This window comes from Gopherus evgoodei, chromosome 6 (assembly GCF_007399415.2).
Source record: "Gopherus evgoodei ecotype Sinaloan lineage chromosome 6, rGopEvg1_v1.p, whole genome shotgun sequence".
In the NCBI taxonomy this organism is placed as follows: Eukaryota; Metazoa; Chordata; order Testudines; family Testudinidae; genus Gopherus; species Gopherus evgoodei.
The window spans coordinates 31,755,982-31,775,073 of NC_044327.1; the positions used below are offsets into that span (position 1 = coordinate 31,755,982).

The window sequence follows — 19,092 nt, forward strand, 5'->3', positions numbered from 1 at the left end:
AGCAGCAGAACCACTCTGCAGCACTAGACTACAGAAGGGCCTGCTACAGGCCTTCTGCCCCCCTCTAGAGGCAAATACAGGTGCTCGGTAAAGCCAGCCCAAACGCAGTGAGCATGGCTTGGCTTGCTGAGGGAGGACAGAACTGTCAGAAGTGGAGCTTAAAGGAGGCGATTGAGACCTTCACCCTCTCTGTGACACCTTTCTGCCAGCAAAATGGCTGGGGTGGCATAAAAGGACCCTAAAAGCCACAACTCCAGCCAGGGGGAAATTCCTTTGGCACCAGCACTACAGCATACAACAATAAAGCTGCCTTCTGAAGATCCCCTCACAAGCAGGCTTGAGGAAGGGTGTGTTGGGCCACAACACATAGCCTTGTGGAGATTCCAGGCAGTGCCGCAGCCCATAGGGCAACACCAAGAGGCTGCTGTAAATGAGATGGGCCCCTAGGGAGGGTTTCTGGGCCTCAAAACAGCCCAGGATTAGGAGAGTGCAAAGGTTGCTTAACCCCTTCCCTGGGCTGCAAGTTCAGTGCTCCATCTGTTAGAAACACAGCACAGAATCTCACCTGATAACTTCAGAACTAGCCAGTATGGAGCATCCAAGCTCCAAATCAACCAGTGTGGATCTCCCAAGCCAATAAAGTACATAAAGGTGCCATGGAGCGATTCTCTTTAAAAAGCAACTCCTTATTTTATTTATATCTTTAATGCCAACTTGACAATGGGGATATCTCCTGTGGGTGCCCGAGAGCAAAACTCCCACGAGTGCAGTGACAACCCCAAGATGCAGGTATCCCACTAACCTGTCAGCAGTACTACTGCTAACCCAGTACTCCCCTCTCTGATTGTGTGGTCTAAAAGCAACCGCTGGATGTTAAATTCTTCAAGGCCATGTCTGTGTAGATTCTTGAGGTGCATGTGCACCTCTGGGGAGGTCCACGTGGATAAGAAATCTTGAAGAATCACAGTTACTGGGAGGTAAGTCACTGTTCTTTCATTGCATCTCCTTTTTGTTCCCCCTTTGCCAGTGGAGTGCAGAGACACCACCAGGTACTGTGAGAAGGTGAAGCAGCTCAAACTCTGCCAGCTCACCCAGTTCAAATCTCGCTGCTGTGGGACTTGTGGAAAAGCATGAAGATGAGAGCAATTGAGATAGGGAATCAGAGGCATCAGCCTTTGCTTCACTACAGAAAGGACTGTTACAAAACAAATGGGACAGAATTCAGTTTTCTTCATTTTATTTATTTATTTTTATTTTGTATTTTTTAACTTTACTGAATTGGTGTTGTAAAGGACTTGGCAAGTTTTCCCTTCAGTGAGGCTGAGAGGTGGAATGCAGCAAAGCACAGTCGTAGTGGGAGACCAAAAAGAAAGAGAAGACAAGCAACATGTCAGGCCTGAGTGGAACAGAGCTGCCTACGAATCCTCATACAGGCCTTGTGATACACATCAACCAGCAGATGGGGAAAAACATCAAAGCAAAACCTCCCATTAGTAGCAGATCAGACCACCAGGGCATGGATCAAACAGCTTGACAGATCATGGGCTACTGAAAAAAGGAATTAAACTAAACATTCAGCTAAGCAATGGGCAGAGACATCATTTGCCCTAGAGGTCCCTTCCAACCTTGATATTCTATGATATTCTGTTCTAGAAGGGTTTGTTAACATAAACATCTGGCTTTGGTGTTTTAAAACTGCTGTCCTAAAGCTGTATTCCTGTTCTCTGTCTCCCTCTCTCCCTCTGATAGTATCTGAAAAAGAGGTTCAACATTGTGCGAAAACATGCGTGAGTTTAAAATGCATCTAAATAAGTGCACCTAGCTTTTCCCCCAACATAAAAAAGTGAAGTACAGTATTACGCAGAAAAGGAAAGTGAATGACAGAATGATCTGCTATTGACAGGCCTCCGTGCATATCTGCCATCACTGCTCTGTGCAGAGCACTTGTAGGAGGACTTGTATATATTTGTGGCAACAAGAGCTACTTACCGTGCTGCATCTTAACATGATTAAAATGTATCTGGGGAAGAGAGAAGCCTGAGATCCCAGAGTTATTGGGCTTTCAGATCTGGGGTTTTGGTCTATTTCTAACTTTGAATTTATAGAAATGATTTCTATGTCCTGCCAGCGTGGAATTTTTCTCTCAATTACAGCCAGATCCTCCAGTGATAACTATTAATTTATCAAGAAGGAGAATTCAATTGCTCTGATTTGTTATAGTTCTTTCTGTCACGTAGACATGCAGAATGCTGCATCATCAGCTTTGGCCCCAAAGTGGTGGCACAGATTCCTAAAAGATGCACAAAAAAGTGGATGCTAGAAAGTGAAGCAGTTCTAGTCCATGAATAGAACTCTACAGTCAGAGGTGATCTGAGAAGTGAGTGTCAGATTTCCCATTTGTAACATGATTTTGCCTGCTCATTGTGATTCTCTCTCCTAATTGCATTGATAATCAAAAATTAAGTGCTTCATCCTTCAAGGTGCTGGGCATCCTCAAGTCAGTGGAAATCCAAGTTGCTCAGCACCTTGCAGAATTTGTCCTGAAATACTAAGTTTGGATTTGAACTTCCCCAAAGTTTGAGGGAGAGATGCCCAGATCCAGAGTTTTGGTTTAGGACTATCTCTAAATGTAAGGTTTGGCTGTGCCTCTTGTGTCACCCCCAGTGGGACACTCGTCTTGTGATGCAGTAATAAAACACTGTTCAAGTATTGATATGTTGCAGCTTACCTTACATGTGGATTTTTCAACAAGCCTGGAAGTTCTCCTGTGAGGTTAACACCAGGTCCACTGCATTAAATTGCCTCCAGTTTGGTCATTCCAAAGTGTGTGTGGCAGGGAACACTCTCTCTATAAATGGGTCTCTGAGAAATCACGTTGCTAAGAATCAGTGTAACTTTTATTTAAAAACAAACAAAAAAAGTATTTTTATGTATGTAAATGTATATCTTTTTGTGTATATTTATTAGGATTCCTTGTATAAAAAGTGCAATATTAATAATTGTACATTGTTGTCCAGATAAAAACTATTTTGGGGACTTTTTTTGTGATCTCCCTGCAATTTTGTTCCTCTAAAATCAGTGGTAATAGTGTAATTTTCATGGTTTTATTAGCACTTTCATTTAACTTTGGATACATTTCACTGTGTAAAGATTGCTTCATAAACTATGACAATTGGGGGAGAGAGGCTTTTCTACTTGTGAAACTATAGTTATGCATGGAACAAGGAGGACAAATTCTTTACTAATGATTTGGTGGTTGTTTCTAGTACAATAGCTAATGAAAAGCAGTGCAGGGAAGTATTTACATTTTTTAATAGCAAAACATATTCAGATGATCCCATGTTGGATATTAGCCATGTAACTATGCTTAGGATAAACATTTGGAGCCAAGGTCTGGCAAGGCCACTGTGTCCCCTTCACACCATATAAATATAATTTCAGATGTTTGTCCTATGAATTGTGACTTGGCAGCATCCCCATAAGATGATGAGGATTGCTGAGTATTATAGAAGGAGGATTTCCTCCCCTAGAAAACCTGTATTTATGTCATTTTTTGTACAGATAATGCAGCTTGCTTATTTAATTACTTTTGTCTGACTCATTCTTTATTAACCTTAAAACAGGAGCTACCAGGGTGGCAGAGCTTTCAGGGTTCTCCAGCCTCCTTCTCTATCTCCACAGTTTGCTCAGGTTTGCAAAGCTAATCATCTCCATGCCGTCACCAATGGAGCTCGTAAGTTTCTTGAACAATCAAATGCACACTTGGGGGGAAATCCTGCCTCTGTTGCACTGGCGCACTGAGCCTGAAAAGCGGTGTGCCTAACTCTCCCCATGTGAGCATGGAGTGGGGCCCTGAGTCAGGAACTACGCAGATTTGCTCACGAACACCTGCTGTGCAAGAAGAGGGTAGTATGTTGCAACCACTAGAATAGCCTCAAACAACAGTGACTGTGTAGTGGTTGTACAGCTTATCCATACTCCAGGTCCAGTTGGGAAGGAGGATTGTCATTCATGGCAGATATCTTGTCCACCTCAGCCCTACAAATCCTGAATAAACAATGAGTCTGAATTCAGCACACACAGGTATGGTGCATCTGTTTGTGCCCAGCTATTGATTTCCACTGGGCTCAGACTGACAAAAGTGATATAGTCGTTAAATCAAAATATTCTTTAAAAGCAAGCAAAGGTATTCATCCTCAGTTAGGAGTATGTCTGTGGGCTTGTCTACATCAGAAAGTTGCAGCGCTGGTGAGGGAGCTACAGCGCTGCAACTTTGAAGGTGTACACATCTGCAGGGCATCACCAGCGCTGCAACTCCCTGTTTGCAGCGCTGGCCGTACTCCCGTTTTGTCTCGGGTGTAGAGGATCCAGCGCTGGTGATCCAGCGCTGGTAATCCAATGTAAACACTTACCAGCGCTTTTCTTGACCTCCGTGGAAGGAGGAAGCCTCTGGTAATCAAGCTGATCTCCTTTCCCGGTTTGCTCTCTCGTTCCCGGAACCCCGAGCAAGCAGGTCTCCTTCTCTGCGGTTTGCTGGGTGGCTCCGGGAACGCGAGAGCAAACCGCGGCGAAGCTGGTCTCCTTCCCCGGTTTGCTATCTCGTTCCTGGAACCCCGAGCAAGCAGGTCTCCTTCCCTGCGGTTTGCTGGGTGGCTCCGGGAACGCGAGAGCAAACCGCGGCGAAGCTTGTCTCCTTCCCCGGTTTGCTCTCTCGGTCCCGGAACCCCGAGCAAGCAGGTCTCCTTCCCTGCGGTTTGCTGGGTGGCTCCGGGAACGCGAGAGCAAACCGCAGCGAAGCTGGTCTCCTTCCACGGTTTGCTCTCTCGGTCCCGGAACCCCGAGCAAGCAGGTCTCCTTCCCTGCGGTTTGCTGGGTGGCTCCGGGAACGCGAGAGCAAACCGCGGCGAAGCTGGTCTCCTTCCCCGGTTTGCTCTCTGGTTCCCGGAACCCCGAGCAAGCAGGTCTCCTTCCCTGCGGTTTGCTGGGTGGCTCCGGGAACGCGAGAGCAAACCGCGGCGAAGCTGGTCTCCTTCCCCGGTTTGCTCTCTCGTTCCCGGAACCCCCCTTGAAGCCGCCCAACAGCGCTGCAGTGTGGCCACATCTAACACCACTTGCAGCGCTGGTTGCTGTAAGTGTGGTCACTCTGCAGCGCTGGCCCTATACAGCTGTACTGATACAGCTGTAACAACCAGCGCTGCAAAATTTTAGATGTAGACATGGCCTGAGTCAAGATTCTGCTGGAGCCCTTTTCAAACAAGTGAGGTTGCAGCTCTTTTACAAAGGGAATAGAGATTTTGTTCACTCTCCTCTAATTCAAAACCTGATCTAGTTTTTTTCCAATAGGTAGCTTTTAACTGTAAGTATCACAGGAAATTCCACATGGAAAAGTCTGTGGTTTAAAAGAGGAGAGGAAACTTGTGACTGGAGGTGGAGGTGTAATCTAAAATCAGAATCAATCAGAGATTAATTAAAACCTCACCCTTAACAGTCACTTCTGAATTTATTGGCAGCTGAATACTGCTCAGCAGTGACACAAGGGTTCCACAAAAACCCCTTTACACAAAGACTGATGTTACCCTGCTCCATGGACTCTGGAAACAAAGTAGCACATGGAGCCATATTTAAAACAGAGTTGTCAACAACAGCTTCCTAAAGTCCAGACTTTGTATATTATTTCATCCACCTGTAAGGGATGATTTTATGAGGGGAGGGACAGGAGTAAAATGGCTTCATGCTATTTTGTGGCTAAGATTGTTTGAGAATAAAAGATACCCCTGAAGCACAGTTGCTATGGAAATTGAGGTGAAGACCATATACTGTGACCTGAACTTGGCAGTAGCTGGACATTTTCTAGATGTGAAAAGCAACGTTTTAAAACATTTAAAATGATAGTGCCCATCCTATGAAAAGGGAGATTACAGACAAGTCAGTTTAACTTCTGTACCAGGAAAGATAATGGAGAAAATAATTAAGAAATCAATTTGCAAACACCCTGAAGCCAATGAGGTGATTGTGACATTGCACTCCATGTGTTTATGGAAATATGTTTGTAAGTGTAAATATGATGTAACTGGAATATACTTTATGCAAAAGGTCTCTTGTAAGGTATCATTACAAAGCATATAATCTACTGAGCGTGTTCATCCTGTTTGTATGAATGTATCATTCTTGTATCTGAAATTAGGAATATGAAATATAATTCTGAGGTCCTATTGTAGTTATGCAAAGTGTGGGCCATTAATGGTGGTTTGGAATCTAGATGTCCCCATTAACTAGGACAATTGGTTGTGGATGACTCTGTTTACTTGTAAGCCTTCCTGTATACGTGTGCACAGGTCACATGATACTGGAATCTATCTTTAACCTGGTACTTTTCCATTTAGAAGGAGGGAGTGAGCCCAGAGAGAGACAAAGGATTCCCGCCTTGTGCCAAAACTATAAAAGGAAGTGGAACAGAACAAAGGGGTCTCAGTCATATGGAATCCCCTGCTTTTCACCTAAAATGCCTGCTGAAACTAACAAGAACTGTACTGGGAGAAAGGATTGGGCCCAAACTGAGAAGGAGGCTAGTCTGTGAAAGAAGCTTATTGGAACATCTCTGAGGGTGAGATTTACCTGTATTCAGTTTCTTAATGTATTAGGCTTAGGCTTGGGTGTTTTGCTTTATTTTACTTGGTGACTGACTTTGTTCTGTCTGTTATTACTTGAACCACTTAAATCCTACTTTTTATTCTTAATAAAATCACTTTTGTTTGTTATTGAACCCAGAGTAAGTGATTAATACCAGGGGAGCAAACAGCTGTGCATATCTCTCTATCAGTGTTATACAGGGTGAACAATTTATGAATTTACCCTGTATAAGCTTTATACCAAGTAAAACGGATTTATTTTGGGTTTTGATCCGACTGGGAGCTGAGTGTCTGGGTGCTGGAGACAGGAGTACCTTCTGAGTGGTTTTCTGTTAAAGCCTGAAGCTTTGGGGACGTGGTTCAGACCCTGGGTCTGTGTTGCAGCAGGCTTGTGTCTCTGACTCAACAGGACAGGGTTCTGGAGCCCCAAGCTGACAGGGAAAACGGGATCAGGAGTAGTTTCAGCTCATCAGGTGACAGTCTCAAATGGGGTCTTTGTGACCAACCCGTCACAGTGGTGGTGTTGGCGGGATCTGGGCACAGCTGATTGCTTTGAGACACTGGTAGTGATTTTAAGTGTGATGGCCGGAGAACAGACAAAGTGGTTACTGGTTTGTTATTTTCTGTTTGTTTATTTTGGGTGAGGGAAATAAGCACAAGACAGCAGGAACATGACTACCAGTGAGGCAGCTACAAAACTAGAGCTGGCCAGACTGGAGGCAGAAGAGAAGGCAAAGGACCATGAGTTTCAAATGTGGCAGGCAGAAATGAGGCTCAAAAAAGCAGATGTGGCCGGGGAAACCATGGAGGCCCAGAAATAGGCTCAAATTGAAGCACAGAAAGCAGCTCACGAAAGAGCCATGGAGCTAAAAGACAAAGAACTTGAAGACCAGAAAGCTGCCCAGGTGGAGAAGTAAAGAGAGAGGCAGCTAGCCCTGGAGTTAAAAGACAGAAAAATACAGGCCCAGATTGAGACCCAGAAGCATGAACTGGCTGTAATGGAGTGGAAGAGACAAAACCGTTCAGTAGCTGGCTCTACTTCCCAAAAAATCCATAAATGGGAGCAGTTATGCCTGCAGTATGATGAATCCAGTGATATTGCCAAACATTTCATCACCTTGGAGAGACTGTGCACTCTCCATGCGATTCCTGAAGATCAAAAAATGACCACTTTGGTTGCAAAATTGACTGGGAGAGCTCTGTACATATTCAGTAAAATGACTATTGCTGATGCTTCAAACTATGGTAAATTTAAGGAACTGGTTTTGAAACAGTTTCAGATTACACCTGAAACCTACAGGGTTAAATTCAGGACTCTTAAGAGGGGATCTGAATTGAGTAATGTGGCTTATGTAAATGAAATGAAAGATTTGTTAGACAAGTGGGTGAGGGGAAAAGGCATTACAAGCCTTGGAAGAAATGTATGATTTGGTTGCTCAGGAACACTTCCTGAATATGTGCAGTGATCATGTAAAGCAGTATTTGTGGGACAAAAAGGTGGGTGCAGCGGGGGAATTAGCTGGGTTTGCAGACTCTCACGAGCAGTCACAAGCTGCAGTTAAATATAAACCACTGGCAGAGGGGTACAGGGTTGGTGGAAAGCAGAATCACTGTTTTATCCCTGGGAAAAAGGAGGCTTGGCATTCACCTCCCCATTCCCCTGTTACTTGTCCCAAGTCTCCTGTACAAGCAGAGGAGCCCAGAAGGTGCTATCATTTTAAGTCCACAAAACACCTGAGGAATAAGTGTCCTTGGCTGAGTGGAAACAGGCAGCAGGTAACACATGAATCTGCTGCTTCTCAAGAGAACAGGGGTATCCCAGGGTGCTGCCTCTTTCCACACAGGATTTGTAAAAGTTGCTTCTACACCAGCAAGGAGAGAGCATATGCATACTGTTAAGCTTAATGGCACAGTGATCCAAGGATGGAGAGACACTGATGCAGAAATTTCTGTAGTCAACAGGGACCTGATCCAGGAGAAGGATTTGTTACCAGGAAAAATGGCAGAATTAGAATTGGTGGGAGGTTACAAAGTCCTTGCACCTTTAGCTAAGGCACACATGGAAACTGGTGATTTGCAGGCTGAACTGACCATTGCAGCAGTGACACATAATTTTCCACTGTTTCTACTGGGAAATGATTTCTTCGATGTGGGGGAATCTGTCCCAGGGTTTCTTAGCAGCAAGAAGGAATCTTGTGCTAAAAGCCCCAGGGGGGAGGCTAAAGTCACACATGCTGCTGGGGGAATAGGAGAGTGTCTCTTTAATTCCTCTTGCAGTGGAGAATGCAGCTTTTGGGGAAGGATGGTCAAAACCAGTTCCTACAGCCCCGGAGGCTCAAGGCAGATCCCTGCGAGAAGGGCTGGATAGAGCCGGCTCCTGTCCTGTGATCATCTCCCTGGGGGAGGGGGATGTTCCTCTTTGTAACAGGGAGGCCTTCCCAGCTGCTGACTGCCAGGAGTTGCGGGCCAGCAGGGGACAGGTCCTGCCCTGGGGTGCACAGAGCCATGTATCCCAGAGATGGAAGTTTGGGTCCTGGTGACTGCTGCAGTGGGGACAGACCCCAAGGGTTCTGTAGCTGAAAGCAAGTCCAACCTGAGTGAACGGGGGGATGGGGAGATTTTGCTGGCCAGTGAAAAGTCTGTCATAGCTGGTAGCTGTGAGCCCACAGCTGGATAAGGGTCACCTTCCCTTTTAGGGGACACAGGAGTGTCTGCATCAGAGGGGAGCCCAGAGAGGGAATTAAGAGCCTTCTCCAAAGGGGCAGAAGAATCTGTATCTGAGCACCTACCATAGTACACAAAGGGATTGGAAAATGGAATAGACACTGAACAAATCAAACTGTGTGAACAAAGTCTGTCTGTCATAAACTGGCTGTTTATCTTGTGTCTTTTGCTTCTTCATCTATGGGTCAAGAGAAGGGAGTTAATGGTAAACCTTTTAAAGATGTGAAACATTCCTCATTTGTGGAAAAAAACTTTTGTACATGCTAGGGATGGTAACAAGACAGCATATTTTTCAGCTTATACCTGTAAACAGGCTTAGAGCTTGGCACAGCAGCATAACAGGCCTACACTGCTGTGTGAATGGGGAAACTGAGGCATGCTGCCTCATGGCATTGGTGGCTAAATGCCAAGACACCTACACTTTAACAGATATAGCTATCTGCATTCTGTTAGCAATACTGCACCCCAACATGTTTTCAGGCACTCAGGGACCAGGAACACAGAACTTTGCTAAGACACCTATGACATCATAGGCTTTAAAGGTATTGGAAGGGGGTGTGACCAGAGATAAAGAGGGATTTTACGTGTACTGCCTCTGCCATGGACAGTGTCAAAGACTCCGGCAGTAAGTTCAGGAGGAAGGTGTCATGTTGCACTCCATATGTTTATGGAAATAGGTTTATAAGGTTTATATATTTTATAAATAGGTTTTTCAGGTATCTAAAAGGGTGTCATCAGGAGGAGGGAGAAAACTTATTCACCTTAGCCTCCAATGATAGAACAAGAAGCAATGGGCTTAAACTGCAGCAAGGGAGATTTAGGTTGGACATTAGGAAAAAGTTCCTAACTGTCAGGGTAGTTAAACACTGGAATAGATTGCCTAGGGAAGTTGTGGAATCTCCATCTCTGGAGATATTTAAGAGTAGGTTAGATAAATGTCTATTAGGGATGGTCTAGACAGTATTTGGTCCTGCCATGAGGGCAGGGGACTGGACTCGATGACCTCTCGAGGTCCCTTCCAGTCCTAGAGTCTATGAGTCTATAAGTGTAAATATGGTGTAACTGGAATATGCTTTATGCAAAAGGTCTCTTGTAAGGTATCATTACAAAGCATATAATCTACTGAGCATGTTCATCCTGTTTGTATGAATGTATCATTCTTGTATCTGAAATTAGGAATATGAAATATAATTCTGAGGTCCTGTTGTAGTTATGTGAAGTGTGGGCCATTAATGGTGGTTTGGAAATTGATGGCCCCCATAAACTAAGACAATTGGTTGTAGAGGACTCTGTTTACTTGTAAGCCTTCCTGTATATGTGTGTGCCAGTGAGTGTGTAATGAAGTCTCACAGGACATGTGAACAGGTCATATGATACTCCAATCCATCTTTAACCTGGTGCTTTTCCGTTTAGAAGGAGGGTGGGAACCTAGAGAGAAACACAAGATTCCCGCCTTGTGCCAAAGCTATGAAAGGGAGTGGAACAGAACAAAGGGGTCCCAGTCATGTGGAATCCCCTGCTTTTCACTTAAGATGCCTGCTGGAACTAACAAGAACTGTACCAGGGGAAAGGATTGGGCCCAAACTGAGAAGGAGTCTAGTCTGTGAAAGAAGCTTATTGGAACATCTCTGAGGGTGAGATTTACCTGTATTCAGTTTCTTAATGTATTAGGCTTAGGCTTGGGTGTTTTGCTTTATTTTACTTGGTGACTGACTTTGTTCTGTATGTTATTACTTGGAACCACTTAAATCCTACTTTTTATTCTTAATAAAATCACTTTTGTTTGTTATTGAACCCAGAGTAAGTGATTAATACTTTGGGGGAAGCAAACAGCTGTGCATATCTCTCTATCAGTGTTATAGAGGGTGGACAATTTATGAATTTACCCTGTATAAGCTTTATACCAAGTAAAACGGATTTATTTTGGGTTTCGATCCGACTGGGAGCTGGGTATCTGGGTGCTGGAGACAGGAGTATCTGCTGAGTGGTTTTCTGTTAAAGCCTGAAGCTTTGGGGATGCGGTTCAGACCCTAGGTGTGTGTTGCAGCCGGGTTACGTGTCTGGCTTAACAGGACAGGGTTCTGGAGTCCCAAGCTGACAGGGAAACTGGGCCCGGGGTAGTTTCAGTGCATCAGGTGACAGTCCCAAGAAGGTCTCTGTGACCGAACCCAACACAGTGATAAGTAACAGCCAGCATGAATTTGACAGAGTAACAAGCCTTGTGGATGGGGGGAAGTGGAAGATGTGGTATATCTTGACTTAAGTAAGGCTTTTGTTGTAGTCTCCAATGACCATTTCATAAACAAACTAGGGAAATACAATCTAGATGGAGCTACTGTAAGGTGGGTGCATAAATGGTTGAAAAATCATTCCCAGAGAGTAGTTATCAGTGGTTCACAGTCATGCTGGAAGGACATAACAAATGGGGTCCTACAGGGATTGGTTCTGGGTCTGGTTCTGTTCAATATCTTCATCAATGATTTAGATAATGGCATAGAGAGCACACTTAGAAAGTTTGTGTATGATATCAAGCTGGAAGGGGTTGCAAGTGCTTTAGAGGATAGGATTAAAATCAAAATGATCTGGACAAACTGGAGAAATTATCTGAATTAAATAGGGTGAAATTCAATAAGGACAAAGGCAAAGTACTCCACTGAGGAAGGAACAATCAGTTGCACACATACAAAATGGGAAATGACTGCCTAGGAAGGAGTACTGCGGAAAGGGTTCTGCGGGTCACAGTCAATCACAAGCTTAATATGAGTCAAGAGTGTAACACTGGTGCAAAAAAACCAAACATCATTCTGGGATATATTAGCAGGAGTGTTGTCAGCAAGACATGAGAAGTAATTCTTCCGCTCTACTCCACGCTGATTAGGCCTCAACTGGAATATTGTGTCCAGTTCTGGGCACCACATTTGAGGAAAGATGTGGACAAATTGGAGAAAGTCCAGAGAAGAGCAACAAAAATTATTAAAAGTCTAGAAAACATGACCTATGAGGGAAAATTGAAAAAAATGGGTTGTTCAGTCTGGAGAAGAGAAGATTGATGGGGTGCATAACAGTTTTCAAGTATACAAAAAGTTGTTACAAGGAGGAAGGATAAAAATTATTGTTCTTAACCTCTGAGGATGGGTCAAGAAGCAATAGGCTTAAATTGCAGCAAGGGAGGTTTAGGTTGAACATTAGGAAAAACTTCCTAACTGTCAGACTGGTTAAGCACTGGAATAAATTGCCTAGGAGGTTGTGGCATCTCCATCATTGGGGATTTTTAAGAGCAGGTTGGACAAACACCTGTCAGGGATGGTCTAGATAATATTTAGTCCTGCCTTGTGTGCAGGGGACTGGACTAGATGACCTCTTGAGGTTCCTTCCAGTTCTATGATTCTATGAAAAGCTGGAATATTTGCTGAATATAATAATCACATTACTTTAAAAAGGGACTCTTCATTCCCATGTGAATTATGCTTTTTTTTCTTTTGCAACAGGCACACACAGCCTGGTTTCCCCCTCCCTCACTTACACCAGTTTGACACTGGTGTACATTTATTGGACCAGATCCTGTGTGGTGGCTGAGGAATCCGTGGCATACCTCCCTAGACAGAGTGGTGCAAGGGTGGCTTTAAGACTGTCTTGTACTCCCCTGATTCTCTGCTGATCTACACCAGGTAAGTCCCCCAGCACAGCTTGAAACAGCCTGAAGGCTTCTCTAAATTGCACCAGTTGCCAATGGCCCTAATGAACAACTATGGAAGACAGGAGTCACTAAGACCATTGGGTTCCTCTGGGGATGCCCATTGACCCCTAACCATGTTTTCTGTCCCAGTCATGGGGAGGTGTAATGATGGTACAGTCGCTGCTACTTTAGTCTTTGGCTGCTGAGGCACCTCATCTGCAGCGCTCCTGGGCCAGTTATGCTGACTTTGAGGCTGCTTAGGATTTGACCCCCTTTTTTTTTTTTTTTTGCAGCTTAGTGAGAACTTATTTATGAGCTTCAAGACCAAGTTGTTTAAAGAGCGAAGCATAGTACAATGTTTTAAAGGAGAGGTACCATTCCACCACACACCCTCCCTGTCTCCTCCAAAGTTATCTTCTCCATCATCAAGTGGGTTGAAGAAGGAGGCCACAATACTGCACTTCCTGTGATGTGTCCACTTGTGCTATTTGACAGGCAAGATGGTTTTGTGTTAACTTTTTTTTTTTTTTGGCTTCAGGAGATTTGCTCCAGTTTTACACGGTTGTAACTAAGGGCAGGAGCTATCCTGATATCACTAAGGGTTTGTTCCTCACCAGAGACAAAATTCTCCTCTTGGAATTGCACTGTAGAGCATTATGGGACATTCCACATTTGTTCTTTATACAGATTTTCCATTGATGCCAATGAGACATCCATGCACTCAGCTAAATCCTTCAGCCTATACAGGAGTTGCTGCAGAACTGGTATGGTTCTATTCTGTGAGACTTCCCAGAGAGTCCATGCCCTTTGCACACTGCAGAGCACTTGCTCTCAACCATTCAGGGCAATTTGGCTGGTCCAAGCCAGGAGGAGCATGGCTCATGTGTGCTATTAGCTAAAAGCCCCTACAGAGGTGAACAAGCTAAATGTCACTTGTTTTGGATGTGGTCCTCCAGCCTTTCTGCTAAGGATGTACATATAAATGTGTTCTATAAACTCTGCATTTAAGCCTTTACTAACAAAATGTTTTTTTTCTGTGCCGACATAAAACATGGCAGTTTTATGTGGCTGAGAAGGAAGTGGGCACTGGAAGCCTGTACTCTTGGTGCACATAAATAGGGTTTGTTTAGGCAGAACACTTAGCAGGATGTGATTGAGTGCATGGTCAGCATTTAGATACACATACATGGTTAAGATCACACCGGCATGGGAAACAATTTCTCCTAGCACCCTCCTCAGTACTATAAAACCATCTGCTACCTCTAGATCTCATGTGGGGTTTGGGCTGACCTCATTTACAAATCCCCAGGGCCAATGGTGAATCACAAAAATAAAACCTGAACCAGAAAGATCAGACCAGACAAGCCACGAAGAGCTTAATTACCAAGCCAGAAGCCAGGACATTTTCCTTGCCTTCTTTAAGGAAACGTTTAATGGTTGGGCTGAGGAGTAATTTGGTTTGGGCTGTGCAAAAGGTTTGTTTTTTCCTTTTCCATGCACTGTTTTTTTAAGCATACATTATTGGTTTAAGTAGCCTCTGAGGTTGGTGGCTGCTTGTTAAAACACTCCACTTACTGAAACATTTCTGGAGTCAGTTTTCAACTAACAGGCCATCCTAGTGGTTTCAATACCAAAAAAAGAAAATCTCTGTGTCAACCCATTATATACAAATCACAGCAAATTAAGTACAGCTGTGCTTGGGGGGGGTATTTTATTTACTACTTTCAGTGGGGCAGAGCGGGTGAGTAGGAGATGAGGGCATGGACCAGGCGAAATGAGGCCCAGCATTTCTCTGTTTGCCCGTGATGTAACATGATAACTTCTGAATGCCAAATCTGATGGATTGCAAATGTTTAGGCAATGTTCTATGCATCAATAGGCAGACCCTTGTTGACTTTAGTGAAAACTGGAAGAGCTATCATTATTTTAAAAGTTGCTCTTAACTCTCTGCAAAGTCCCTAACACCTATGGGATGGGTGTTTAGTCAGCAGGAGGAGACAGAGGGAAAGGAGAGTAAAGGAGGCTTCATTCCTTCCTCCCTCCTAGCTCACAACATCTCCAGTGCGTGCTTCATGCAGTGGGAAGATGCCAGTTGTTGGCCTGTCCCTTCCAGTCCAAGGAAAGAAAGCTATTTGGTGGGGAGGGAAAGAGATACACAGTGCCCCTGGCATGGGGAGTGTCAAGGGTTTTTTCCCCACTTTGAACTTTAGAGTTCAAAAAGTGGGGACCTGCATGATCACTTTTAAGCTTAATTACTAGCTTAAATCTGGTATGCTGCCACCAGCCAGAAGTCTGTGTCTGGCACACTTTCTGTTCCCCCAAAATCTTCCCTGCGGAGCCCAAGATCCGAGCCCAAGACCCAAACCCCTTGGGTCTTAAAACAAGGAGAAATTAACCATCCCCCTCCTTTTTCCTGCAGATTCTCCCCTCCCTGGGTTGCCTTGAGAGGCTTACACAGATCCAAACTCCTTGGATTTTAAAACAAGGAGGAATTAACCATCCCCCATCCTTTCCCCCCACCAATCCCTGGTGAGTTTAGACTCAATCACTTGGATTCTAAAACAAGGAAAAATCAATCAGGTTCTTAAAAAGAAAGCTTGTAATTAAAGAAAGAAAAGGTAAAAATTATCTCTGTAAAATCAGGATGGAAAATGTTTTACAGGGTATTCAGATTCATACAGACTAGAAGGACCCACCCCCCCAGCATGAGATTCAAAATTACAGCAAACAGAGGTAAAAATCCTTCCAGCAAAAAGACACATTTACAAGTTAAGAAAACAAACATAAGACTAATCCACCTTGCCTGGCTATTACTTACTATTTTGAGACATGAAAGACTGATTCAGAAAGATTGGGAAAGCCTGGGTGTACGTCTGGTCCCTCTTAGCCCCAAGAGCGAACAACTAACCAAACAAACAGCACAAACAAAGACTTCCCTCCACCAAGATTTGAAAGTATCTTGTCCCCCTACTGGTCCTCTGGTCAGATGTCAGCCAGGTTTACTGAGCTTCTTAACCCTTTACAGGTAAAAGAGACATTAACCCTAACCATCTGTTTATGACAGGGAGAATGCAAAAAAATTCAGGAATAGGGGAACACAGAGAATGGGGAACCCTGTCATGCAGGAGAGAGAGAATGGGAGGGCACACAGTGTCCCAAGTAGGGAAAGAAGCTGAGTTTCTGTAGATCACGAGGGCAGAGAAAAAAAACCCTGTCACTGTTGTGGAGTCACCGGGTCTAATTTAAGTCCTAATCCTAGTTATGTTCATGTTATGCATGTGACAAACCTAGATACGTCACTAAAGCTCATTTTAAAAGTCAATACAGACACTGTGCAATTTAGAAGTTGTCCATGAAATTCCTTGTACTCAGAAGTAGTAGCAGTCCTGTTGTGTGAGGGGCTTTTGTGTGTTTAGTTTGTAGCTCTTCTGGATAGGAACGTTGGTTTGTTTGTTTGTTGTCATTTTACCTGTTACACTGCACCATGTACACTTAAGGTGTTGTGTGGACTCCCCCCCACCCTCCCCCCCCCAAAAAAAGCCAAAGGACATTCTAGTGGGATTTTGCAAATTATTTATTCATGTGAATAAACTGGGCTCCTTGTATTATTCTGGTTTAGTTTAAAAACGTTAAAGCATTTTATTAAGGTACAAGTCAGCAAAAATACATAGCTAGCTCCCATGCTGTGAATTCCCTGGAAAAAAATCAGTTCCATTGATTTGGCACATGCTTTTGTGGAGTGAAAGTTGGTGTAGTGTTTGCAGAATCTGGACTTTTGTTATTAATGTTTGAAAACCAGCAGTTACTCACATGCTGTAACATTTATACTTAGACCCATATTGATACTGATAAATTCCATATGGCAAAATACAGTAAAAAAGATAGGCTTACATCCTAGACACACTCTGCTCCATTTTCATGCTCAGGTTAAAGTGAGAGTGTTAAATTAATGGGCAAACAGCTTTATTGTATAAGAAGACAAATCCTTTTCCCAGCACTTAACCTGAGTAGCCTCTTTCCTAGAACCTGTGTTCCAGAGAGTTTTCAAAATAATTGTAGTAAATAGCAGCAAACAGCGAGAAAGAGATTAGCAAGTAAAATCTTTTCAGTTGAGATTTTACCTTAATAGTGTGTTGATATGCCATGAAGTCTGTTACAGATGGCCTGAGCTGTAAAAGGAGAGAGTTCTTGCACCATCAGAGGTGAGAGAATATTTACTAGATTTTAAGACCAAGAGGGTCCATTCTGATCCTCTAGTCTGACCTCCCTGTATAACACAGATCCTGTAATCTCTCTCAGTACCTCCTGCATCAAGACCAGAACTTCTGTCTTAACTAGAGCATATCTTTTAGAAAGGCATCCAGTCTGGATTTGAAGACTTCAAGTGCTGCAATGGTTAATTAAGCTCAATGTTAAAAAAATATTCACTTTATTTCTTGTCTGAATTTGTCTAGCTTCAGTTTCCAACCACTGATATAGAGCTTCCATTCCCAAGGGCTTCATGTGTGTAACTAAAATGCATATTACACATAGGGATCACTTCAGTCTATTTAAGTGGAGCCACTTCTGTGGTTGAAACAGAGCTTCTCTGCCACACGGCACAGCAACAATGCTTAGCGCTTGCGATTAGAAATTAACAATACTTTAGATCATGATTGCTCAGCCTGTGGGTAGCCATCCAAAATGGCTGGGGGGGAGTTCCTGTGCTGTGGGGAATGAGCAGTCGGGGGTGGGGAGATAAGGTGTTGCAACCTAGTGCATGGGTCAGAATGCAGCTCAGGTTTCTCCCAGCCACCGCTTTGTCTTGATGCTGGGGGGGAGCGGGAGAGGGGAGGGGGGAAGGGGAGCCGCCCACACCAAATCTGAGTGAGTGCTGCTGTAACCCCCCTCCAGGTTGCAGTGCCATGCTCACAAATGTGGTCCAACCAGCCCCCACATCAGGAGCCTGGGCCAAACCTGAACGGCACTCTTAACTCTAGAGAGCAGAGAGCTCAGCCCAGCCAGACAGGATATGCATTATGGAACACACAGTACACTTATTTAGTACTTACTATGTTAATGTGTACATTATACAGTGCGGGTAAGAAATATTTAATAAGCCAGATTTTTTTTGCACTATAGCTAGTTTCTGGGTCATGATGGGCCATCAAGGTTTGCAGATGGGTCGAGAGCCTGAAATGGTTGAGAACCACTGCTCAAGTTACAACTGATTTCAGGGGGGGATTTTAGAAGATTGGCCTGGATAACAGAACTAATGTATCTATCTTGCAGAAAAGCACCCTCGAAACTTAAATAAGCACCCGTGGTCAGAACCTTGGTTTTCCATCACAGCCAGAAGATGCCACCTCCAGTTGCACCGTGACCCACCTAGTAACATGCACGGGCACTGCTTTAGCATTGACTTCGGAGGGAAATGTGCTACTTCAGAGGTTCTCAACCTTTTTCTTTCTGTGGCCCCCCATGACATGCTATAAAAATTCCAGGGCCCAGTGAGGGGGGACCCTTGGGCATAGGTGTAGTTTGACTTCTATTTTGGATGGGCAGGGGCTGGCAGGTCTCCTGTCAGCTCCACAAGGTGGGGTCCAGGGAGGGAGCACCACCTGCACCCCCTGACTCACCTCAGCAGGCCACCCAGCCTGTCTGGGTTGGAGAGTGGGGAAACCAAAAATTATAACTCAGAGGTGGGGGGCTCAACTCAAAAAGTTTGAAAACCACTCAGGGTGCAGGCAGCAGATAGGTAGGGGCTGTGTGCCGGCAGGGGAGTAGCTCAGGGTGCAGGGAGGAGCTATGTGGCAGGAGGGCTCCCAGTTCCCCGAGAGCTCTGCAGCCACAAAGCAGGATCCTCTACTCAGGCAGCTCTTACCGGCTGCATGAACAAAGGGGGCTGGGAGCTGAGGAGCAGCTTCAACCCCCTGCAGCAGCAGGAAGCGAGGAAATGCTGTGGCTGCCTGCTCCATGGCACCAGCCGTCCCCCACTGCCTGGCTATGGCTTCCCACCTCCGACCTGGGCAGGGAGAGAAGAAGGTGGGGGGAGTGGAGCTGCCTTGGGGCTGCACTGCTCTT

General features: G+C 44.6%; 1 protein-coding gene across 4 annotated transcripts in view; it reads left to right on the forward strand.

Moving 5' to 3' along the window:
- Positions 1–4,194, forward strand: part of ADAMTSL1 (ADAMTS like 1) — a 692,925-nt gene extending 688,731 nt beyond the window's left edge. For all 4 annotated transcript variants that reach the window (XM_030566852.1, XM_030566853.1, XM_030566854.1 and 1 more), the window contains one exon: positions 1,028–4,194. In XM_030566852.1, coding sequence (XP_030422712.1) covers positions 1,028–1,134 — 107 coding nt within the window. In that variant the 3' untranslated portion in view covers positions 1,135–4,194. The remainder of the gene's footprint in view (positions 1–1,027) is intronic.
- Positions 4,195–19,092: the final 14,898 nt, after the last annotated feature.